Source organism: Lemur catta, chromosome 7 (genome assembly GCF_020740605.2).
Source record: "Lemur catta isolate mLemCat1 chromosome 7, mLemCat1.pri, whole genome shotgun sequence".
Taxonomy (NCBI): domain Eukaryota; kingdom Metazoa; phylum Chordata; class Mammalia; order Primates; family Lemuridae; genus Lemur; species Lemur catta.
In genome coordinates, this window is record NC_059134.1 from 45594912 (window position 1) to 45620821 (window position 25910).

General features: G+C 35.1%; 1 protein-coding gene and 1 long non-coding RNA gene across 9 annotated transcripts in view; one reads left to right on the forward strand and one right to left on the reverse strand.

Moving 5' to 3' along the window:
* The window catches only part of GRM5 (glutamate metabotropic receptor 5), a 472602-nt gene that overhangs the window by 384783 nt on the left and 61909 nt on the right, over positions 1-25910 (forward strand). For all 8 annotated transcript variants that reach the window (XM_045557157.1, XM_045557159.1, XM_045557158.1 and 5 more), the window contains 2 exons: positions 2812-2980; positions 8165-8291. In XM_045557157.1, coding sequence (XP_045413113.1) covers positions 2812-2980; positions 8165-8291 — 296 coding nt within the window. The remainder of the gene's footprint in view (positions 1-2811; positions 2981-8164; positions 8292-25910) is intronic.
* The window catches only part of LOC123642240, a 192582-nt gene that overhangs the window by 108782 nt on the left and 57890 nt on the right, over positions 1-25910 (reverse strand). Inside the window, exon 2 of the long non-coding RNA XR_006736408.1 lies at positions 20895-20953. This is a non-coding gene — a long non-coding RNA (uncharacterized LOC123642240). The remainder of the gene's footprint in view (positions 1-20894; positions 20954-25910) is intronic.

Below are 25910 nucleotides of genomic sequence, written 5' to 3' on the forward strand. Positions count from 1 at the left end.
TTTAAAAATTATCCCAGGTATTTCAGCTCTAAATTGTGTCCAGTTAAGGACGAGACAGAAGGGGATAGGCAGAGAGAAAGGGAAAAGAAGGAAGAGATATTAAAGAAGACAGATTACATATAGGGATACACTGTGATAAGGAAGCAGTTTCAAAAACAGATTTAGAAAGTAAGAGGTACAGTGAGAGAGAAAGAGAGGAGGGAAGGAAGGGAAAGAAAGAGAAGGAGGAGGAGGAAGAGAATGGAGGGAGAAGAGGAGAAAAAGAGGAACAGGGATGGAAAGAAGAAAAAAATAATGAAACTGGGCTGGGAGGATTTATAGCCAAGCCATGTGACTGGAATGACACACTAATCTTGGCTTCTGACAGTGAATATATACAACTTGGATCTTTACTAAAGCTGTCAACAACAAAGAGCACACTGAATTATGCACTGCTCTTTTTTGGAAAACAAAATACAGTCTTCTAGACTAAATCACATGTAAACATTGCAGAAAGCCATTATATGCATTAATTTTTACCTAAAATTTAAATAAGGGCATTTTTGAAAGATGCACTTTATTTCACTTTTGGTGGAGAATAAAATCTATATCCTATCTCTGAAAATTAAAAGAACTCATACCAATTCACAAGAGAAATGTAGAATCTTCTTCTGTGGAGAAGTATTCTTATCTATTTTTTTTAGTGTACAGCTACAGAAGATTTTTAGAGCAATGTTCTATTTTCACAGGTATAGCCATGAGTGATAATATTTCTTTGTGTTTGTCTTGTAGGTAAGAAACAATGGCCAGAAATCTAAAGGCTAATTCCAAAGGGAGGATTCATTGTCTCTAATGCAGTTATAACAGGTTTATTGGTTGAACCAAAATTGAGATTTAACTTTTCTTGAAACCATTTCCCTGTCAAATATGACATTTTCCATTCTCTATAGAGTTTTCATGTTTATTCTTCAAAAGCTGGATCCCTTCACTTTTTACCATTTCTTGTACATAAAACAAAAGAGGCAGGGATATAGAGATAAGAGCCTTAAAATGCAAAATGGTTCAAATTTTTACAATATTTAAGCAATTAAAAATGATCCCTTAGTTCTATTCAGTAGATTTAGGCCAGTCTAGTGGAGAAGAAAGGACAGCAGACTTGAAATCCAAAGGCTTAGTTTAGGTCCTGGCTCTGACATTTGCATACTCTGCAATCTGGTCATACTAATTAACCTCACCAAGCTTCAATTCCATTATCTGTGAAATTAACAGTTTGGACTAGACTTTTTCAGAGTTAAAAATTCATAGAAATGGGGTTGACGGCTCATTTTTAAGTGAGCAATGAAACCCTCATATCTCTTCAAATCAAACAGCAAAGAGAGAAGCCTCCTGACACTGACATTTCTTTTTTTCTCTCATCCTAGCATCTTCAAAAGTTACTTGCTCACAGAAAGTCACCTCTTGAAGACTTAAAACCCATATATTTGAAGTAGCCAGTGACATAATATATGAGTTCTTTTTACTTCAGTGCTCTGTGTTCTAATATCTCAAATTCATTGCACGCTCAGTAGCCATGGGATAACTGTGACAGAGTGGAAAGGAAAGTATCCTATAAATACTTGGTACTTTTGATTTAGAGGTACAGTTTAGACAGTTATCCAAAATTGTTACTGACTATAAATCAGGATAATCCTTAAGCTACTGAGCAGCCAACAAAATATAAGAATGGGTTAACATTCTGAAAAAGGCTACAGTAAAAAATGTGATTGGAAGTGAAAACAGAATGACATCATTTTACAATGTAGGTGTCTATAGAGTGATGTCAAGTTTGTTCTCAGTATTCTGTACAGAGCATTGGTTTGAGTATAGTAATCTGGTTACTTGAATCCAAAAACTAGGAAGTTTTCCATTCATATCAAATTCCAGATAGCTACAAAAGAAGGTTGGAAGAGGCATTCATTAATGTAAGAGCCTACACACCAGGAGTATAAATCCTGGGGGGTAAAAAGCATAGAATACTATGTGAAGACATGTGTACCTAAGACACACCTGTAGGAACTGACACAGTGATGGTATTGCTCCTCTAGTATCCTCCTATTAGAAAATTGTTTCAGAAATGTTTCTGCAGAAATATTCTTACATATAATGAAAGGTTTGTAAAAAACCACATTAGTTTTCCCTCTTTACATTTCTATCCACATACTCCAAATAAGAATAATAGCTAATAAGGGCTGAGAACTTGCAAGGTACTACTCTCTTCCAGCGTTTTTAAATTGCATGAGGTGCTTTAGAAGCTATCTATTTTCAGTCATTTTTTAAAATATCATTCTTAAAATTGCCTTTGTACCCTGACTTTAGCCATTGATTGAGAAATAAGAAAGAGAAAATTAAGCCCTATCCAAATTACCTCTACATTCCCTAAGGCTGAAAACAAGATTAAAAATTTACCAAATTTCTCACTCAGTTACCAAATGAAACTTTTATTTTATTTAAATGGAGACAAAAACCTTTTCCTATCTTTTTTAGAAGCCTACCAGTAGTACTTGTTTAACTTCTTGAAGTTATTTCAAAACTGTCTTTCATCCTGCTGAGGTCAAGTTACCTTCTCACATGGGATTACTTTCTATTTCAGGTGTAAACTTGAAAGTAAAAAAATGGTCTCTGAAGAGAAAGTGAAACAGACAGGTTTTTTGTTATTCTAAGTGTACTTTCATGGAAAATTCCAGTGTTACTTATATGAAATGTAGATACATTTGGGGGAATAAAATCTATTGCCTTTTCATAGCTGAATATTTATATCCTTAGCTAAATAATTACTATCTTCTTATTCCTAAGGTATGAAATAATGAATTTCAAGGAAATGGGAAAAGATTATTTTGATTACATCAATGTTGGGAGTTGGGACAATGGAGAATTAAAAATGGATGATGATGAGGTATGGTCCAAGAAAAGCACTATCATCAGATCTGTGTGCAGTGAACCATGTGAGAAAGGCCAGATAAAGGTAAAATTCAGTCCATGTTTCTTCAATTTTTGTTGCAAATTCAACAGTGTTATCAGTGGCTATTTGTAAAAATTTTACATTCTTGTTTTACCTTTTACATTGTAGGTTTCTAATGTCAGAGATTGTGTTTTTTGCTTTTTTCTCACTAATTCCTTAAGAAGTCTAGCATGCAACCCACCATAGCCTTAGTAGTTGGTTTGAGTGAGCCAATTGATGAGTCATGTTTGCCCACACCCTTTCTGCTGATGCAAGCCTTTGCAGACAATTCTTCCTAGGAATAAATAGTTTACAGTTGGAAAGCACATTTGTTCTAATTAATTTAACTAATATTTATCAAATTCCTATTAATATAATAGTTAATATCCATGGGGAAAAAACAAATGAGACAACCTTTATTTTCAGAATATTTACAGTCTAGATGAGGGAAAACATCATGGACTCAGACAAGCAACATCATGTAAAATGTGATGACTTCATTAAGAAATAAAAAGAGCTCTATAAGTTTATACAAGAGACAGTGAGAGAAAGAGAGAGAGAGATTTCTTCTGAATAAAATGTCAAATGTTGGACCATAAAAAATTGGTATAATTTTAGAGAGAGATCATTTATGTAAAGGGAGCAGTGATAGAAAAGCTGCAGAAGTGGTCAGTTGCAGACTGTTCTGTTATAATAGTGAATAATCTAGAGTGCATTGCCCCTATATGGTTATTATAAAAGAGAGAGCTGCAATGATAAGTTGCAGCCAGATTTGTGGAGAGTTTTGAATGTTATACTAAATAGATTGAACTTAATTTTTATTATACAGGAGTCAGAAAATAATTTTCATCAAGCTATTGACATAAATTGGGCTGTGGCAGGTGAAGATTAATGAGTGGAGTTATAAGACCTGAAAAAAGAAGAGACAAATTAGAAGGATGCTGTGATAATAGCGGCAAGGCCCTGAACTAGGGATGAAGCAGTGAGAATGAAAAGCAAGAAGGGCAAATATTTGGGAAAAACATTATAGAGGTATTTAGCCCCTCATCTGGGCCTGCCAGAGTCAACAGAATGTAATGGTAATCAAGAATCAAAATGAATGGATAAGGAACATGTGGTACACATACACCATCCATTCATAAAGAAGAATGAAATCCTATCATTTATGGAAACATGGATGGAACTGGAGGACACAATGTTAAGTGAAATAAGACAGGAACAGAAAGTTAAATCTCACATGTTCTCACTCGTATGTGGAAGCTAAAAATAGTTGATCTCATAGAAGTCAAAAAGTAGAACAGAAGATACTAGAGGCTGGGAAGCGTAGGAGGAAGGAAGTGGTAGGGAGAGGTTTGTTAAAAGATACAAAATTACAGCTAGATAGGGGAAATAAGTTCTAGCATTCTACACCACTGTAGGATGACTGTAGTTATCAATAACATATTATATAGTTTCCAGCTAGAAGGATATTGAAATTTTCTAACATGAAATGATAAATGTTCCAGATGATGGATATGGTAATTATTCTTATATGATAACCATACATTATATGTATCAAAACATCACTATGTACTCCATAAATATGTATATTATGCATCAATTTAAAAAAATAAAATTTAAAAGTATAAAAAAAGTAGTGTGTGGTGAAAAGCAGGCAAGGGGCAGTTTGATAATAGGAAGACACTGGAAAGCTACTTTTAGGCTAAGTAACATCTGGCCACACTTAAAGGCAAAGAAAAGGCAATGAAGAAGGAGAGGATGAAGATACAATGAAAAGGGCAGGGAGGATAGCTATTGGGGTATAATTTTTCCTATGAAAAAAATGATATAAAAATAACATATTTGCTCATAGTTATTGAAGTACTACCATACCATATTTCAGGAAGTGTATATACCTGAATCTTTTGGCCTTAATCTTTTCAATCACCCTCACCTTCACTCAGTTTAGAACACATCTCAGGTATTTGTTCATCAGTGATTAAGATTGAAACTGAAATATTTTATTATTGATAGTAAGATCTTCAAAGGGTGGTTCTGGAGATTTGGAAAGCATAAGACCAGAAGGAAGAAAGACAAGTTAAATGAAGATAAAAATAAATTTATTAATGTCTGCTATATGGCTCAATAGCTTACAATATACCTGAAATTCTCAGTAAATCTTGTTAAGAGTTACTGCTAGAGTTGGTGAACTATGGCCCACAGGCTAAATCTGACCTATTGTCTGGTTTTCTAAATAAAGTTTTATTGAAATACAACCATGCTCATTTGTTTACATATTGTCCATGGCTACTTTCCTGCTATAGTGGCTGATTTGAATACTTGACTTGCAATAGAAACTGTATGGCCCAAAGTTTAAATAGTTACTATTTGGCCCTTTGTAGAAAAAATTAGCTAACCCTTGATATAGTGACAAAAGAGTTCTGCATCTTGCTTGGCCAGTGATCTTGCAGTTAAACCGTTCATGTGAAATCTTTTCTAGACCCATTCAGACTATCAATTGTTCATAATCTCCAGTACTTCTTTTAGAAAGATTGCATAGTGTAAATTACCGTATGGATGTTTTTGTTATGAACCTTCACAGCAGTACAGTTTGAACCTGTAACTAGAAAATGCTGAATGGCTGATTTAAGAGCTTTATATGCTTTTCTACCTCATTCTACTTGTAATAATTTACATAATAGAAGGATTTGATTGCCTATTATCATATTGTTAATACTGGTTATTTTGTAATAATATTTGTTTAGTGTTTTCTTAATCCCAAACTCTATTTTGCTAACCATATCTCATTTTCACATTGTTTACACACAATTTTCACACAATGTACACGATTTTCTTAATATGGTTTAAGGTTGAAACTAAGCAATTTTAATGATACCAACATCTCATGGCATTGTTCAGAGATTTTAGTTTCCATCAAAGCGTTTATTTAGTTAAGCAAAGGTTCAAATGTGTTACATATTTTTACTGTAAAGAAAGTACCACTACTCCCAGGATATTAAAAAAGAATGGGAATCACTATAAAAGCAAATTGTCACTAACTTTTGTTCAAAATGAATGCAAAACAGAACATAACATATGAATAAAGTAAAACAAATCAGTTCTAAATGATCGGAAGAAGACATATTAAGTTGTCACTATGGACTCAGAAAGAGATTGTAATATTGGAGGTATTCTTGGAAAAGGGATTGGACTTATTTTGGTAAAAAACTGAAATTCACAAACCAATGAAAACTGAGCCATAGTGAGTCAGCATATCTCTTGCTGGACAGGGGCATGAATGCAGCATCTTTTATTTGCCAGTCCCTGCTAAAGTTTGTAAAGAGAATACTTCAGTATTTACAATATGCCTACGTACTTGGATTACAAAACCTAGTAACTAACTGTCCAAGGATAGTTTTGCCAAGTGTAGTTGAAGTTACCCTGAAAGTGAAATTCTTTATTTCAATATGTTGGTATTCATATGCATATCACTAATAAAAATATGTAACGTTATTAGAGTGTTCTACATGTTAAAAATCACTGTGACATTTTATTTAATCTTCAGGAAATCCTATTAGGTAGGTATTATTATTGTAAAAACAAATAGGCTCAGTTTGAAAAAACTGTGCATCAGCTAGAGGACTGTTCAAGGCTGCACAACTACTTAGGGGCTATAAGTAAGACTAGAACCCTGGTGCCTGTTGGCTCTCAGGCCAGTACTCTTTTACGTACATCTTTCAAAATATGAAGTCTATCCTCCAATAAGGCTCAATATTTGTGAGCATGAGCCTTGAAGTCCAACATACATTGTTTAATCACTCATCTACCTAATATGCTATGTTAACTAAGTTTTTCTCCCCTAAGGAAAATGAATAAAATGAAACCAGCTACCTTACACAGAGCTGTTCCAATGTTCTAATGGTGTAAGAGCATATGACATGTGCTAAATAGCCTATAAATAGTCAATATTATTATGAAGAATACTTTAGCTAGATTAAGCAGGTCTAATGAGCAATTTGGCCTCATATATTTGGTTATTTTAGGGAATAGATATTTCAGGTCCTTTTGTCATTATTCCCTACTTGTATTGTTGCAATTTTAAGAGTCTGCACAAATAATATTACAGAATGTAAATAAAATGTATCAGTCTACAATTATATTTGGATATAGATGTCTAGATGATATTATTATCAAAGGTCATTGATAGAGTCAGCATCTAAGACAAGGAATATAAAGTGTAATCATTGCTATATCTGGTTATTGCTGAATATTAATCACAATTTTAATCATTTATAAGAATGTTTAATGAATGTTGTCTCTATTCTACAGAGGCTATTCATGTACCAATGGTGAGGGGGAAAAGGTGTATCCATTTCTAAAGAATAACATGGATGACTTTTTCAAGTGTTAAATTATTTCAATTATTTTCCATTGACTTAAATATTTTAGTAGATATACAGCTATATAATAATCTCAGTGACTTTATTTGCCTTCATCCAAAGCAAAACAAAGCTACTAAAATAAGAAATAGGATGAATTATTGAACCAGATTTTTATTAGAAAGGGACCAAGAGATTGTCTTCAGAAAAACCTTCATCTTCTTCCTCTTTCTACCCAATACAAGTTCCTAATTACTTTTATAAATATGGATAGATTTTTGAACACTAGGAGATATAAAATTTTTTTGCTGACAATTATTCAACTAGTAGAGGGAAGCCAAGATAAATCCAGAGAGCAAAAGTTCTTAATTTGAGAAAAGGAGAATCTGTGGCCATACCACCCTGAACGCACCTGATCTCGTTTGATCTCCGAAGCTAAGCAGGGTCAGATCTGGTTAGTATTTGGATGGGAGAAAAGGAGAGGCACAGATCCTCGGGAAAATTCATTTATGTACACACATATGTAAATGTATGTGTATTTATATATGAGTACAAACACAGGTACTTAATTAAATGCGGGTATCCAGAGCTAATTATACAAAGACTTGCATTTAATTTAATTCTTAACCCTGCCACCAGCCAATTTTATGATGTTTGACTTGTTTAAACTCAGAATCAGTTTCTTTAATTACAAAATAAAAATATTAGTGCTTATACTGCTTATCTGATAACATTTAAAATAATGTATGTGAAAGTTTTTTCTGCTTTTCAGAGCAATACATTTGAATAAAGGATCACTGGATTTTTATCATGCAAAAATCATTAATCAAATTTTAAATATTTGCCTTAGGTGATCCGGAAGGGAGAAGTCAGCTGTTGTTGGACCTGTACGCCTTGTAAAGAGAATGAGTATGTCTTTGATGAATACACCTGCAAAGCGTGCCAGCTGGGGTCCTGGCCCACCGATGATCTTACAGGTACATCTATTACAATGCCAGCACATGTGCATTCCTCAAAAATCAACTGAAAGAAGACACACATGGGAGGAGGGAGGGTCACATCTCCAAGTATTTCTTATCTTGGGTGGTCTTGTTTATGGGACAAAAAATTCCCTTAGGAACAGAAACCTTCCCAAAGCCTAAGCAAATTATAAAAATCTTTAGAGCTCAGGGAGAGATCTGTCTATACTCCTGTCTTCACTCCCAAATGAGATCAGAATTACTAGGTTGTCTACAGGGGATTCTCAGCCCATCCTCAGAAAATTCCCAGTTTATAAGCAGGGCTCCAGCTAAGTGTGTCGTTATAGATGAAGAGGAAGAAGTATTAGCCAGGCAGAAACTAAAATGTGTGATGGCATAACCAAGACCAAAAAGGTAGCTCAGAATTGGGCAGAAGTTCATTTTTTAAAGTTCTTTGTTTCTCTTGGCACTTTTCATTGATTGAAATCAGGTGCCTTTAACTACTAAGTTTTCAACTAAGATTGGCACAGGGCAAGACTTGTCTCTACTTATTTTCTTTTTTCTTTTGTTTTTGTGTCTTTGCTCCAAAAAAAACGTTAAGGAATATGTCATTGTGTTTTCCAGTCTACATTTCATAATCATTTCTAATTTTTACACTTTAAAAATAGAATATAATTCCTTCCATCCCTTCTTCAAACTTTTCTTCAATAAACATTTATTAAAAGTACATGAAGTACCTATTTGCCTATCACTAAAATAAAGATATAGAAATAAGAATACTACCTCTGTCTTGAAGAAATTCACAGTTTAATGAGGCAGGCAAAAAAGTAAAAATATAATTATGACATAGAATGAAGATATAGATTTATGAACATGAGAGCCTGAGGAGGGGACCCATGCAGCTGAGTTTGCAAGGAAAAGAGAAAAAAGCCTTCCAGAGGGCTCACCATGTGGTATATCAGGTCATCTAGTGGATTTAGAATTTAGGTGGATTTAGCACAAAAATCCTAGAGGCTAGAAGATCATAAAGTCATCAGTGTTAGACTGCATCCTCGCAGGTCGAGTGGTAGTTGAATGGTAGTTGAACTAGCTTACTTCAAAAGCCTGGTTATAAAAATTCTGTGATCCTTCCTGGTCTTTTTGACACAACTCACCTGTTTTTTTTTTTTTTTTTTGCTTTTTGTTTGTTTGTTTGTTAGTGATTGGTGTGTATACAGAAGACTTTCCTGTTCTTAAAAATAATTCTGATTTAATAAAATATCCAAGTATCTCGTGAGCATTTGAGTCCTATTTTCACCATCAGATTATCCCCAGAGCTAGCTCAGTGTTGAATACAACAAATTTTACTGAATAGATGAACTACAATGTGCATGCATGCGTGTGCATGCACACATGGACACACAGTAAAAATAACAGAAAGAAAAAAATATATTATGATTGGTTTTCTTGGAGGGAGGTGAGGAGCAGTACTGGTGATCTTTTCTTTATACTATCTCTTCACAGTCTTTTCTAATTTCAAACTGGATTATTGTGAAATTGAAAACTTCTCTTGCATATTCAACTAACTTGCATTGCTAAGCACCTTGTGAATGATTATATAGATGCAACTTTTTGTCCCATGTTTTGTAAGACTATGCTGCTGAAAAAGAACACAGTCTTTTTCAATCAATAGATAAGTATTTTATTATTACTAGTTTCATTATAATAATAGGTGCTAGAGAAGTTAAGGTGATAAAAACAAACGGTTCCTTTGTCTCTTGGTCCCCATATCCTAATCCTTATATATCTTACTGTCTTTTGAGGAGAAGGACATAAAATATGCATATGCAGGCACTGGCAAATTGTGTGTGAAGTAAAAGAACAGGAGCAAAAAAATGCAAGTATTAGAGAAGTCATAATTTAAATTTGTCGTCATAAAAGTTCTCTGTGAAGGAGTGAACATTAGCTGAGACTTAAATGATAAAAAGAAATATCTAGCAAATAATGGTAAGAAGGGCATTTCCAGCTGAAGAAATCACATGTGAAGTCTGTATATGGGTAAGCAGATGGGAGAATGGTGCCAGAAGAGACCAAAGAAGTAGCAAGGGCTAGATCCTACACAGCCCAGGACAACATGTTCAGGATTTCAGTGTTTCATTATTATGACAATGAGAAACCACTGCATGGATTTCAGTAGAAGAAAAAAAACATGATTAAAAGTATATTTTTTATAATATCGTCCTGGTTATTGTAAAGAAGAATAATTTGGGGAGGGATGAAAAGTAGAAGCAGGTAGACAAGTTGGGTGGTTGTCACTACTGCACACAAGAGTTCTTAGTGTCTTGAACTAAACAGTATATTGGAAGATTTGAGATATACTTTCTGGTAAAATCAATAAGACATACAGATAAATTGGATGCAGAAAGTGTTAGGGAAGGCTGCCAAATTTTCTTCTTTGAAAAGTGGAGAAATAAAGACGTTCTTTCATAAAGATCAATAGTTTAGCTTTAGACAATTCAGTTAGAGATGGCTTTGAGATTTTCAAGTGGAAATTAATTAATTTAACAAATTAAGGCCTTAGTTTCTGTCAGAAAATGTAACAGGGATTGGAAATACAAAGATAGAATCTACATTTCTAAGAAATTTGTAATCTAATGGGAGAAAAGCATGAGAACAGGTAACAACACAGTATACTAAGTGCTCTCGGTGAGGAGTGAACAAAACATTATGGAAAAAGTGGAGAGGACATAACCCTGGAGAATTTAGAAAGATTTAATCCTGAGGCATGAGTTGAATCTCACTTTTAAAATAAAGTGAAAAGGATAATACTAAAAAGAGGAAGTAACTCTTTCAGAATTATTAATATCATAATATTGAGAGGATCAAGGGATGGCTAATAGGTTGTTTGTTTACCTCATATAAAAGGTGTACCCATCTTTATGTACTGCCTGTTATCTCAGAGATGTCATTTCTGTAGTGTAAAAATAAATCCAAATCCTCTCATTCTTAATTCTTTCTCATCCCTCTTTCTAATCAACTTTATGGAGTAAGTAAAAAATATTCTTTTTTTTTTTTTTACTTCCTCACATTTAATTCATCACAGCAATTTGTCTCCCATTCTCACTATGCTACTGGAAACATTCTGGCAAAAGATACCAATGACCACCATATTGCCAACCTAATGATCACTTGTCAGTCATTTTATGCACATTTCTGCTCAATGCAAGGACCTTGATGCTGCACACTACCCTGAAGTTTACTCCTCTGCCAGGCATGGCATAACACAGCGTTTTCTGACCTACCTAAACACCACTTCTAGGATTTCTTGTTGTCATTGCCTCTTCCACTTACTCTAGGTCATTAAAAATGTATGTTTCCCAGGGTTCCATCATTAGCTTGTTGTGCTTCTCCTTCTACACAGTCTCTCCAAGTGATGCCATCTGCTTTGATGGCTTTAATTATTACCTACATGCTATTGGCTCCTGGCAGTACAGCTCGGACTGCATTCCCTTCCTGAGTTTCAGACTCATGAAACTAACTACTTGCTGAAAATCTCTACTTGGCTAGTCCACGAGTATTTCAGTCTGTCATATACAAACCTCATGATTTCACCATTGTGTCCCTTTACCACATATAGACTTGCTTTTCTATTCTATGGGTGCATATGGCCCATATCCAATCACTTAGCAAGCCTGATTATTTGAATTGCTAAATATTCTTAACTACTTTCCCTCCTCTCCATTTGTACAGCTCTCTGCCTGACTAGGTTCTCATCATCTCACATTTGACTATTGGAGTAACATCGCAGTTTATTTCCCTGCCCCCAGATTTATGCCACATGCCTCTAGGTCCACTTCTCATCTGGCTACTGGGTAAGGTATCCAATATACAAATCTGTCGCTTTTATTCACATAGGGGAAAAGAAACATCTTTCCTTCTCATCTTAGCTTCATGGCTAAAGCTCCTAAAACAAAACCGATTAACAAGAAAAAATCATACATATTTATTCAATATAAGTTTTATATGACAAGGGAGCCTTCACAAGGAAATGAAGACCCAAAGAAACAGAAAAATCTGTGTATTTTTATGCTAAGTGGATAGTCATGGGAAGTATGATTGAATAAAAAGGTATGATCTAATGGTAGCAAACTGGGGGAACTGTTTTTCCAGATTCCTTTCGGTAACCTTGAGTCTTTAGCTATAAGGATGTTCCTTTTCTGTGGGTATAGAGAGGGCACTTGTCAAATGAGGGTTTCATGACTTGCTTCAGAGAGAAGGGCAGGGGGAAGGTGAGAGTGACCTTCCTGCTTCTGCTGTTGTTTCAAATACCAAGGTGCCATATTTTGGGGTGACGTATTCTTGGCCCCATCACTCAACACTTACCAATGGCTTTCTACCTCTGTAGGATATATTCTAGGCTTTCCAACATGACATACAAAAACATCCCCTCTCTCTCCTACCCTCCTGTGATTTTTCTAGTTTTGATCACCACCTCCTTCCAACCTCTCATTTTACATTCTAGTCTCAAGGCCTACTTATAATTCTACACACAATGCTATTTTACTCCTCTCTGTAAGTATATTGTCTTCTCTGCCTGCAAGGTGCTTACCCCTCTTTCTTTAACTGAATAACTCCTACTCACCCTTCCTTACTCTGCTCAGGTGTCAACGTTGTCTGTGAAACATTCTTTGATAGACTTAGACTGCTAAGTCTCCTGTACTTCTAAAGCAAATTCTACTTCCCTCTTTACATCATTTTTTCCAACTAGACTTTAATAACATATACTTATCTGCCTCTCCTACTGAATTGGTAGTTTCTCAAGGGCATAGCTGGTGTCTTAACCATACTTATAATATGAGCCCCTAACACAATGCCAGACATAGAGTAGGCATGCAGTAAATATGTGTCAACCTGCAGTAAATTGATGGAGAGTGTTACAAATGAATATTAAAGCAGGGATTAGGGCCAGTCTTTGAAGACAGTCTTTAAGAAGTTTGGACTTTACCTGACAGACAGTGTGGGACCAGTAGAGGTTGTCAAGCAAAAGAATGAAATGATTTGCCTCTGGCTACATGCATGCATGTGAGTGTGTATGTGTGTGTGTGCGTGGTGGGAGGTGGTGGGGGGAGGTGATGAGGGGAGATTCCAAACCTGGAAAGGTCTCCACATTGATATTATTTGAAGTTCAACCTTAAATTGGAATCTACAGCACTTTTCCAAAGAGCCACTATTTTCAAGTACATCTCACTGACTCTGATTCAAAGTAACAGGTCACTTGGAACCGCTAACCAGAAGCCTGTTGTAATAGTTTCAGCTATTCCAAAGTCTGCCTCAGAGATCCTTAGGCCTAGCTTTAGCGAATATGGAAAGCCTTTCTTCTACCCACTTGGCTTGTAGTTACCCTACTTTGACCTATAACATGACAGCTCAGGTCAGCTCTGGGTCAGTGCCCTCACTGTGATAATAGCAACTAACACATATATAATGATTCCTATGTGCCAGGAACTGTTTGAAGCATCTTACAAATATTTCATTTAATCCCAACATAACCCTATAAGATTATTAGCATGGAGATCTAAGCCCACCTGGAATTGAATAATTGTTCAGAAAACATCCTGGAGTAGCAATCAAATGACATTAATGCTTATCTATATATTTATCCATTCATTGTGTGTGTATGTATACATATATTTTTCATAGAAAGGTATCTGAATGAAGGTTACCTAATGTTAAGATGTTTAATGAGTGGTGGGAATGCAAGTTACTTTTTTTACACATAAATATGTTTGTAAACATACATACATAGAGTGTTGAATTATATTATGAAAATGTATCTTGATCAGTAAAATCACTAAAACAATTTTTACACTAGCCACATTCTCAATACAAGTCATAAATTGTCAGGAAGCAGTAACCAGGAATTAGAAAAAGAGAGAAAGACAATCTGGTATGAAAACCAAAAAGACAAGAAAAAAATAAGATTATAAATGGATGATGAGGGTAGGACATTGACAATGTCCCCAATTCAACTTATTTTCATCGAGGACAGCAAGTATTTATTACTCATCTAATAATTATCAGATACTATGCTAACAGTGAGTATGATAAACAGGTTCCCTGCCCTCAAGAAGATTATCATCCCAAATATTGACAAGTAATAATAAGATGGTCAATGTTAACAACAGAGAAGACCAAAATGCTATGGGAGCCTATATCACTAGAAGCTAACTTAGGTCATATTTAAATTTGCCTCTTCGATGAACTGTAGACATGTAAGAACTGTAACAAAGATGAGAGTTAGCCAAACTACAATGAAAGAAAAGAGCGTTTTGGACACAGAAAAAGAACTGGGAGTGTAAGGGAGAAATGAGACAGGAAAACTAGGCAAAACCCAACCTTTGGAGGGCTTGGTAAGATATAGTAAATATTTTAAAGTTTATCCTAAGGGAAATTAAGAACCATTTATTTATTCATTCAGTCATCCAGTCATTCATTAAATATATATCTAGCACTTTCTCTATCCCAGGTGTAGGCAAAGAAAAATACCTCTTCCTTCTACCTAGCTTAGATTTATTGGCTGGAGCCCCTGTAACAAAAGACAGAATTACAAGGGAAAAGCATATACATTTATTTAATATAATTTTATGTGACACAGAAGCAAGCCTTGATGAGGAAATGAAGACCAAAAGGAGCAGTTAAACCTGGGTGTTTTATGAACACCCAGGTTTGATGAAAAATGGAGAGTTGTAGAGAAATGTGATAGGACAAAGGACATAGTAAATGGGTAAATTTAGCAAGGCCTGTTCCTTCAGATTCCTCTCTGAGTTAAGGCTGCTCCTTTCCTCCAGGTATGGGAGGGCACCTCTCACATGAGGGCCTTATGATCTGCTACAGGGGAGAAGGGTAGGGAAGGTCAGAAAGTTCTTCCAGCACATGCCATTTCTCAACTTTCTTTGCTTAAAATATTCAATATGCCAAGGTGCTGTATTCTGGGGTAGATTGTTGTAAACCCCAATCACAGGGAATGTTCTAAACGCTGAAAATATTTCTATGAACAAAACATAAAATTCTCCACCCTTATGATGTTTACATTCTAGTGAACAGAATAGTTTTAAACAAGGTAATTATCTCCAGGAATAGCCAAAAATTACATAAGAAAGGAAATGTAGTCGTGATGGGCCACTTTATAAATATTACTTACATGGCCACAATGTAAAGAAATGTTTAAAAACATCAAAAGGACGGATACTGATTTCAAAATAGCAGTATTATCTGGTGAGAGAGAAAAAAGGGAGTTAGATGGGAGTTAGAAAAGAGGTTTCAGTTATATTTGTAGTGTGTGTGTGTGCATGTGTGTGTAATTTGAAACAAATATGACAAAATGTTAATATTTGTTAAATCTAAACCTTTTACATTTGGTCTATACTTCTTTGCATGTTTAAAATTTTTTAACTTAAAATATTTCATACTATTTGAGCTATTTAAACATTTAATTCTAAAAGATAAGATTTCAAAATAAAAGACTAAATTGGGGATGGTAAGAGGAGGTTGAGAGAAAACCACCATAAAGCAATTTTGCAAAAATCAATGTGAATCTATTGGTGGTTTGGACTCAGATAATGTAGTGTGAGTAAAAAGCAACAAAGAGTTATGATTAGGAATTTAAATCAATAGAACTAGCTAATTAATTCTCTGAGAAGAAGGTAACCACAATGCTGTCTGGTTTGAGAGAGAAAAGAGAAAAAGTAGTGAAAAGCAGCAATTTGGGCTAGACACTCAGAGAATTCTCTAAAAGCTTTTGCCAAGATATTTTTTTCTGGGACACCATTCCCTGCCAGATAGCTGCAAAAATCGTCCTAGAAAGAATCTGTAATTTGTTTTCCATCAAAGAATATAGGGTAAGATATAAGTAGCAAGAGCTCTACAGATCTTTAGCTCCCCAGTCCAAAGCCACAGAAACATTTCCAGGTGGGTTTGCCAGGCTCTGGCAACCTTCCGATAAACCCAAGTAAAAGGAAAAAGCAAAAACAATGTGTCTTTCAAGAAGTAACTCAGAAGGAAGCCTTATGACAGGAAGTTAGCATTATTTCCTGCTTTTCACTTATAAAGAAATGTATCTTATTTATTTTAAGTGCAAAACTGTAAAATGGAAGGAAGGCAGTGCATATCAACGTCTTTATGTCAATAGGGACATTCTCTGGGAAGTTCTTTGGTTCCCTGAGTTACCTAATTACTTTGGAGGTTGAAACTTTTGTATCTTCACTTAAGAGGGAAAGAAGTGACAGAGTTAAACAAAAGGGAGTTTGTGGGAATCTGGAAGGGAGTAGAGGATGAGCTCCAAGAGGGCGTAACCACTGACAGGTTTTATAACTTCAGCATTTGAGTTACTCTCTTCTCACAAATGTTCATTTCATTTGTGTTCCTCAGCTTGCCCTACTTTTCTTGGGACTTTTTTTTTTTTTTGCCTTTATAACATAAGTACATTAAATAAAAACATGAGGAAGATTGCTTTTCATTACCAACAATTGTAACTATCTTAAGCATTATGCTTTTGAATCCTATAAGATAGATATTATTTTACAGTTGAATTAACTAAAACTCAGAAAAATTCTGTAAATTGCTCAAGATCACAAAACTGGTAGAAAATCAATCCCAGGTACTATAATTCCAGGGCTTTATGCTATACCACCTGCCTTTCTCTACAATCACATTTTAGAGCCTCATATTTTCAGGAAATTATAGAAAGAAAAAAAAATTCAGCTTCAAGCTGGTCACACATTAATTATCTCCAGGCTGCTCTGATATTTTTCATTCCAAATGTGCTTAAAATGTGGTGGCTATTTGATTATTATAATTAAATTTAGAAGAGGAAAGGGGAGAAATTCTTGCCATTTATTAAATAGTATGTGTTTTTGATTCTTTAGGGGAACTGTGTTATGAGTTTAAATGAGAAATTTTTATTTTTATTATTACAGTCATAATAAATAGTTTTTGTTAATATTAAAAATGGAATAGGTTTTCAGAGTGAGCTTCTTGGTTTCTAGGTTAGGTAATAACCTGAATAGGAATATATGCTGTGCAGCTGGCTATCCCATCATTCAACATTCATTCATTCATTTATTCAGCAAAAATTATTTTATCAAGTTTCTGCTCTATTTTCAGCACTATGCTAAGTTCTATTGATACCAAGGCCAGGCAACTTCCATTTATATGGAATCCCATATCCGTAGCAGAAGGTCAACTTAAGTAATTGCATTAAGAGTATCGATATTATACATGCAATAATTTAGACATACCAAATGCAGTGGTGACACAAAAGATAGAATTATTTATTAGTAAATATTTATTGAGTTCCAGCTAGTTGTCAAACATAACACTAGGTAGTGGGCACACAGTGGTGATGGAGCCCTAATTCCTATCCTTAAGTATCCTGGAGCCTGGGCAGAGACATATACAAGTAAAGAGGCAGTGTCAATATATTAAGTATGCCTGGCATAGAGGAGGAACTGATTTAATGTTTTTCTAATGGAAGAATAAAAGAGAGAAAGAAATGCAGAAATGAAAGGAAAGAAAGTGCTAGCATGGGAGTAAGCATTGTTTACTATAGGGACATTGATGAGAGAAAATTAACCAGGTCTCAAAAGTTTAGAGGTACCTTCTAGGAAGAAAAAGAATCAACGCATGTGAAAATAAGAAGCTAACCAGGTAATACGAAGAGGGATTTTCAGGCAGAAAGAAAAGACCATAAGGAATTATACATGGCATATGTAAGGAATATGTGTGTATCTAAAAATATTTCTTTCAATATAACAAAGCTATTCAGAGGCAAGTACATCACTATTTCATATTCACTTTCTATAAAAGCCTGTATTATAGGGGCCATACCTTCCTAAATACCAAATATCATAATGGTGACCAGCTGTCAAAGAAAGTGACTGCTTTGTTTAACTATAGAATCCACAGGTCCCTAAGTACTTTCTAGATTTCCCTTGTTAGGTTTGCTATGTACACACTCACCAATACAATCTAAGGAAGTTGAATTTATGACAAATGTACTGTAAAAAATGCAGCTGAGAATTCTGGCTGTGTGCAAGACATGTCTGCAACAATTCATCTTTATTATCTTCTAACATCATAGTGGTTTAAATCAAAAGGCTTTGAAGTCAGACTTATTCATGTTCAAATCCACATTCCACCAATAACTCATTGTGTGACTTTAAGCAAATAAATTTCCTTCTCTGAGCTTCAACTTCCTCTTCCATAAAATGGAGGTAATAGTACTAACTAGTTCATAAGATTATTGGAAAGATTAAATAGAATTCAAATAACTTAGTACTTGTTAATGGTTCAAGTATGCTACCTGTTATTACTCTACCATTAACCCAGTTTTTAAAAATATAATGATGAGAAATGAATAAAGGGATGGATGAATTTATTTAAGAATGAATGAATGAGAAAATTTGGAAAAAATTCCAACCTGTCTTTATTAAATGTCTTCTACATTTGAAAGTAATATCCTTTAAGTCAATGACTATCTAGCCCAATCAATGTTATAGAGTAGGCAATTAATTCGTATTTGTTGAACTAAGCTCATTATTATAAATATCTCTTTTAACTTCACTTGGACTAAGTTCTTAGGCCTTCTGACTCTGAATGAGTGGATTATACAAGGTTAATGGTGACCTGGAAATTTCAGATAGACAGCTCCAAGCCATGACAATACTAAAAAAGGCATCTTCTATATTTTTTTATCTTATCATTGTCCCTGATAAAAAAAGGTTTCTGGTTTCATTGATGTCTTCATTATAGACTTTTGGTATTTTCCCCACTAGCAAGAAAAAAAAATTTAACCTTCCCAAAGGCAATCTAGCATCTATTGCCTTCTATATTTTTACATTTATATCCAACTATATGTTTGAAATAAAACTGAGGACAGAGGGTTAGAGGGCACCAGGGCTCTCAGTCTTGATCATCTCTTCTATCTAATCTTCCTTCAATGGTGGTCATGCACAGTTCTGTGATATTAAATATCACCTATACATTTAAGATTTCTGAATTTAAATTGTTTGTTCAGACCTCTCACCTAATCTCCAGAAGTGAATATGCAACTGCCTACTTGACAGATTTATCCAAATAGCTAATAGGTATCTCAAACTCTACATTCCCAAAACCGAAATCTAGATCTTTACCTTCCTGATCTCCCAGGCTACTCTATCCTTATTATTTTACATTTCACCTGATGGCAAACCCATTCTTTCAGTAGCTCAGGCCAATAACTTTGAAGTCATCTTCTGATTTCTCTCATATCCTTTAGTTAGTCAGCCAAGAAATCCCATTGGTTTGTCCTTCAAATCCAGAATTCTACCACTTCTCACTTTCTCCACCGTAAGTGCTTAGCAATCATCATTAATCACCTTTACTACTGAAGTAACTTCCTAACTAGTCCCCTTGATTCTATCCTTGCCCCTACTTACAGCCTCTCCTCACAACACCCAGGGCAGAGATATCTTTTTGAAAAGTAAGCCAGGTCATGTTACTCCATTGTGTACAAACCTACAATGGTTTCCCATCTCATTCAGAGTAAAGGCCAAAGTCCTTACAAATTCATGTTCTTTGTGATCTAGCCCTTTGATATGTCTCTGGCCTACTGTCTCCTTCACTTCATCTGGTCCCCCCTCCCAACACATGAGTCCTTTTGCTCTTCAATTAAAATATCAGGATGGCTCTTATCCTAGGGTCCCTTCCCTAGCTGTTCTCTTTACCTGGAAGGATTCACTCCATCTACCCACATGGGTATGATCCTTCTCTTCTTCAAGTCCTTGCTCAAATGTCTACCCTGAGCAACATGTTTAATCCTACAAACTAACCCCCCTTATGCAGTTCTACCCCTTCTTTACTCTACTTCTTATATCATCTTTTAATAATTTATATTGTTTATGTATTAATTTATTTTTTGCTGATGATATATTTTCAGTCCCCCAGCTAGGATATAAGCTAAATGGCAGGAGATTTTTTTATATATTGTGTTCATTTGGGAATACCAAGCTCCTTGAACATAGTAGATAGTCCATGAATATTTGCTAAAGAAATGAATACAGAATGGAAGAAGGGAAACAAATCCCCATGTACTGAGTACCTGTCACCCATCATAATAGGAATTTTGTGTGTTACTAGCTAATCCTCCTGATACCCCAAAAAAGGTGGAATCATGATCTCCACTTTACAGAAAACTGAGGTTGAAAATTGAAAATATCTGTGCTCGGGATCATGCAATAAATATCAAAGGAAGGCTCAAACCCTGTTCTTTCTGTAAAACTAATGCTTTTGCCTTGATATGATGCTGCAGGCCATAAGGAAGGAACTGTGAATGGCTGGATTGCTGTATTCTTTCTGAAAGGATCTCTAAAATGCAATGAAAAATTTTTTGCACTGGTCTCTTTCAAATGATGAGTTTGATGGAGTTGTTTAAGTTAATGCCGCAAAGAACAATTTTTTTAAATGAGATTCCAGGGCTCACACATTGATAAGTTGTAAAATGCCTTCTTACTCTTCCAATTTCTCAATTTTTATGAACTTATAATTTTTTTTTGCTACCAAATGAGTCAAAAAGATAGCATATTTATACTTGTAAACACCACTTACTTCAGGGAGAAAGAGGTACTGAAAGCTCCTCTCTCCGTGGAACTTCTCAAGACAGGTCCCTAAAGAGAACAAAAGCCAGTTTTTATTTTGCCAGAAACCATGCAATGAAAAATGTGCACTGTGTTCTTCTTCACAATGATAAATTTGTGGCATGACCAAAACAATGGCATCATGGTTAAAAACCACTCTAATATGGGCAGATTGAAGAAAGTAATGTAGTTTCATTGATGTCAGTTTTTGATAAATATAGCTTACCCAAAATAAATTATCGCATTTCACCCTAAGAACATTAAACATTATAACATGGTGCTTACCACTACATTATCTAACCTACATGGAAAATGCCTGATAAAGTATTGGTATATTATATGAGTAATATGAAACAGATAAATGTCTCCTATCTTGTCACCTCATAAGAATCACATTAATTGAAGAAAAAAATTCATAGAGCATTATGTGCTTCCTTGTACTTACAAACAATTTAAGACAATATAATACTATTTACTTGGGGCGGTGTATATATAAACAATCTAGAAAGCTAAAATAGCCTGGCTTTTTCCCAGAAGAACATAGGACAATGTAATAAAACACATAGGCAATTTAGCAGATGTTGAGTCGCTAGTGTTTTATGTATTTACTTCTCTTTTTGCTTTTTTTTTCTTACTGTTCAAATCACATATTGTTTTATATGATCCTCACACTAAACCTTGAGATGTAGGCAGGCAGGTATTATCATCTTCCCTTCTAAATCTTTTACTGATTTCCCATCTGAGCTCTCAGCAGTAATTCCCAGAGACATCGTAATTCTCTTGTGACATTAGATTACCATGCTGCAGAGTTATTTCTCTTTACATCTGATTTCAGTATTTTGGCTGTTTCCTTTACATTTCTTCTATTTTTCCTATGTCTACAATTCACCTGGATGGTTCCAACCCTACCTCAGTTTCCTTAACTGAAGATAGATAAAATAACAGCCCCTACCTTGCAAGAGTATCGTAGGTACTAAAGAAGGTAATAACTGCATAGTGCTCAATACAATGCCTAGCAGGGTAGAGTCGCAGAGCCTGAGCATTTGACCAATACACTACTTTAAAGGAACAAACAATTGCCTTTCTGTCATCATGGTGCGGACTCCTACCGTGAATGGAGTAGGTACTCAATCATGTGCACTGAACCAAGAAGTAAGTGAAATGCTCTAACTGTGCTATGTGAACAATGCACAATCTCTGTAATGGGTAGAACAAGACATTAATCTCTCCTCTTGTGCACATTTCTTATATGTGTGCATTCTGTTCCCTTATTTTCTTTCTGTAATAAATATGACCAATAGAGTTAGTTAAATATATACCTCTAGCTCAAATGGGGAATACTTACAATATGGTGATATTTAAAATTCAGGAACTAATAGGCTTGGGAAAAGAAATAGGAGGTAAAAATCCATGACAGAGAATCCATACAATTTTGCAACCAGCTTTAGGGAAGGTAATGCAAACCCAGGCCTTAGAAACAGTCCTGGTATGTCTCAAAGGAAAAGAAAATCAAAGGTATATGGGAACACAGAAGGAATACAGTGGGGCCTAGAAAGTAGCTGCAAAAACTCTGAGTCATAAAATCAGTAAAGCCTTTGAACATTTGAATGGAAGACCAGCCACAGAGGAAAATGCTTTTTAGTATGCAGCTTATTTGTAGAGAAAGCAATTTTATGGGTCTGACTAAAACTGCAGGAAAGGGATCTTGACAAGGGTCTGGCAAGCTAGAAAAGGTAAATAGAAATGAATTGTAAAACACTAATTATAGTTCATATCATATGCATAAAATTCCACTGATAGTCTACTGGTTTTAAAATGATGACTTTAATGTTTCATTTCAGTAAAATACAAAGAGAGTTTTAATCATTTTATAGACTTAGTCTTGAGAAATTGCTTCATTGACCTTTTTTAGGTCATTGGTCTTTAATTTCTCATCAGTGAATTCTTCTACAAGGGTTTCTCCAGATTAAAGCCCTCATTATAGGTAAAGGAATTTTGTATTATTTCCATTTTATGTATGGAAAATTTGAGTCACAAAAAAAATAGTAAAAAAGGCTCACATTCACAGGAAATACTTGTGTGCAACCTTAAAATTAAGTGCAATTCTCTGGAATCCCCCACTTGCTGTCTTCTTCATTAATGAAATCCTTCATTCAACTTATTTAACTCCCTATAGTGTGCCAGGTACCATGCTTGGAACTAGAAATACAGCAATAAGCAAAGAGACAGTCTCCTGCTCTCAAACTGCTCAGTCTCCCTCATGAAACAGACAAGCAAACACAGTTAGCACGAGTGCAAGTGCTATGACAGACACAGGGAATCGAGTGCCCACATGAGAAGAACCTGTCATTCAGGCTCAGAGAATCAGAAAGATCATCCTCAAAGAGAATATGGGAAATGGAAGACTACAGAGGAGTTGGCTTGTGAAGAGGGAGAAGGGAAAGGTAGAACAGGTAGAAAGTACTCCAGTCAGCACATTTTATTATTTAAATTCATATGCTGTGTTTTTCCACTCTAATTCATCTGCAGTTTGACCAGAAGTCATATTTTTCAAAGCTGTTCCCTATAAATGTGCATCTGTGTGATAATCCTTCCCTTTAGCACTCTGCAGTACTAGTAAATCATTCCTTATGTCTTAATTATGAAATAAATCTTTGCATATAATTTCAAATTCTCCTATAAAATCTAAACAATAAAAAGAATAAAAATAATAACCAACTAAAAACTCTATCTCTGAGTTTCAGCTCTTTGAGGGAATTTTATTAGAAGAATCTAAAACAAAAATATGTAATAAACCTTGAGGAGTGTGAAATAGGCTGAGTCCGATGACTGATGGATGGCTATGAGTCCACTGTGTGGCAAAGTTGGATATGTCCTATGATCAATCATTAAAAAAATTGTCTATACTAGAAAATTTTAGGGACATAAGGAAACAATATACTAATAAATGTCTCTGGCCAGCAACCCTCAGGACACATAGGCCAGGATGAAAATCTTGCTGAAGTTTGCACTAATGAGATTTCTCAGGAGGAAGGATGGATTTATGTCAGGGTAACAAATATCAAATACTTATACCACCACTAGCCCCACCTTGCCCATGGCAGACACTGTCAATTAATCATGATTCTCTTTCCTGCTAAGTAGACTCAGGACCTCTTTCAGAGGAGCAATTGACTAGGTTGCCTCCCCTGACCCCCCGATATAACAAAAATAAATAAATAAGGTAATTAAGTAAGTAAACAACCACAATGTTTTAATATCAGTACCAGAATGTTAACATATTAAACTTCATATTTCCCCCTCTGTAAAAAGAAATAATGATATTTACCTCACTTGTTATTATGAAAATAACATAACATTGCTAGGATAGCACCTGACATATAGTAGGCACTCAAAAGATGTTAGTTTCCTCCTTTACTTCATGCTAACATAAACAGGAATAGGTATGTTTCTATTAAGTCAGTTACCAATAAATCTTGTCTACCATTTTAGATGGGACTAAATTTTTATTTGAAGGAGCAATCATGGCATGTTTTGTTTCATAGTAAGGTAATGGTAAAAAAACAATCTACTCTAAAGTTTGCTTTTCCTGAACAGGATTTGGGGTCTTTGTTTTGTGTTGTTTTTTCTATCCTAAAATTTAAAAAAAAAAAATGTTGCAATTAACAGTCTTCTTGGGAACAGTGAGTCTGAAGTTCAGAGTTACAAGGCACTTCTTAAAGAATGACTTCTGGCTACTGCCTCCTTCTTTCCTCTACATGTACTTCCCACACCCAATGAATTACTCAAAATGAGATTTATCAGTCAATCCTAAAACATGCACCAGATGACTAGTGAGAACCAGGAATCTTTCTAATGTGAAAAATGTCACACCCCTGGGCAGAAGTAAGCCTTTGAGCTGCTTACCTAGCTTTGCCCTCTCTGGTGCCAGAATCTTAAAAACTCAGGTGTAGTGCACTGAATTTAGACATCTGTCTATAACCATCCATAATAGTTCTGTAATTTGGGACTTGTTAAAAGTAGCAAAAAAGTTTGGTGAGAATGATTTATCCATACACTGGAATGAGAATTATATACTTTAATTATATAGTAAATATATTAATTTGAAAATTGATATGTTCACCATATGAGTGAGGCACTATGCTCAGTAGTGAGGATCCATTTGTGAGCAAAAGAAATAAACTCTTTAATATCAAGATTCTTAGAGCCAAGTGGGGAAGACAGACTTTAACAATATAATCAACCAACCCCTCCCACACACACACAAAATAGGTTATAATTATAGTAAGTGCTACAAAGAGAAATGAGGTACCTAAATATCACACACACACACACACACACACACATCACTTCCAATTCTTCTGAACTATGAAAGTGATGAAAAACTCTAGCTTAGGCTAAGTGAATAGGAAATATGAAAAGATCAGGGTTATGGACACTATGGAAAGAATTCTGAGTCTGCATACTCAGAATTGTGATCTCAGACCAACCCCTAAGAGATTCAAATCCAGAGAGGTAAAGAAAGGAGGAAAGGCAGACAAATGGCTTATTGGTGAAACAGATTGAAAGCAAGAATGATGCTGTTAGTCTCCTGTCAACTCCTTGTGCTCTGGGTAGATCTATTGCTTACATATCAAAGGGTCGCCCCACAGCAGCCCCTTATCAGTTCTATATATTTGAAATGGCCTGACCAGAAGCTGAAGACACACACATCTTATTCTCAGAGACTCTCATCAGCAACTTCCTTTATCCACAAATACACAGGATCTATGGAGCTTGTTAAGCAGTTCCTGCTCAGCCTGATTTACAGAACAGCAGGCATCTCTGTCTCATTCCCTATGCCTGAACAGACACTCAGAACAGGGTTTGGAAATGCAACAGTCTAGGAACTCTTAACTATGAGAATATTAATAGTGTAAGCCTAATGCCTAAATGCTAAGCATGAGTACCAGCTGTGATTAAGCACACACATCATTTTTAGGGGTCC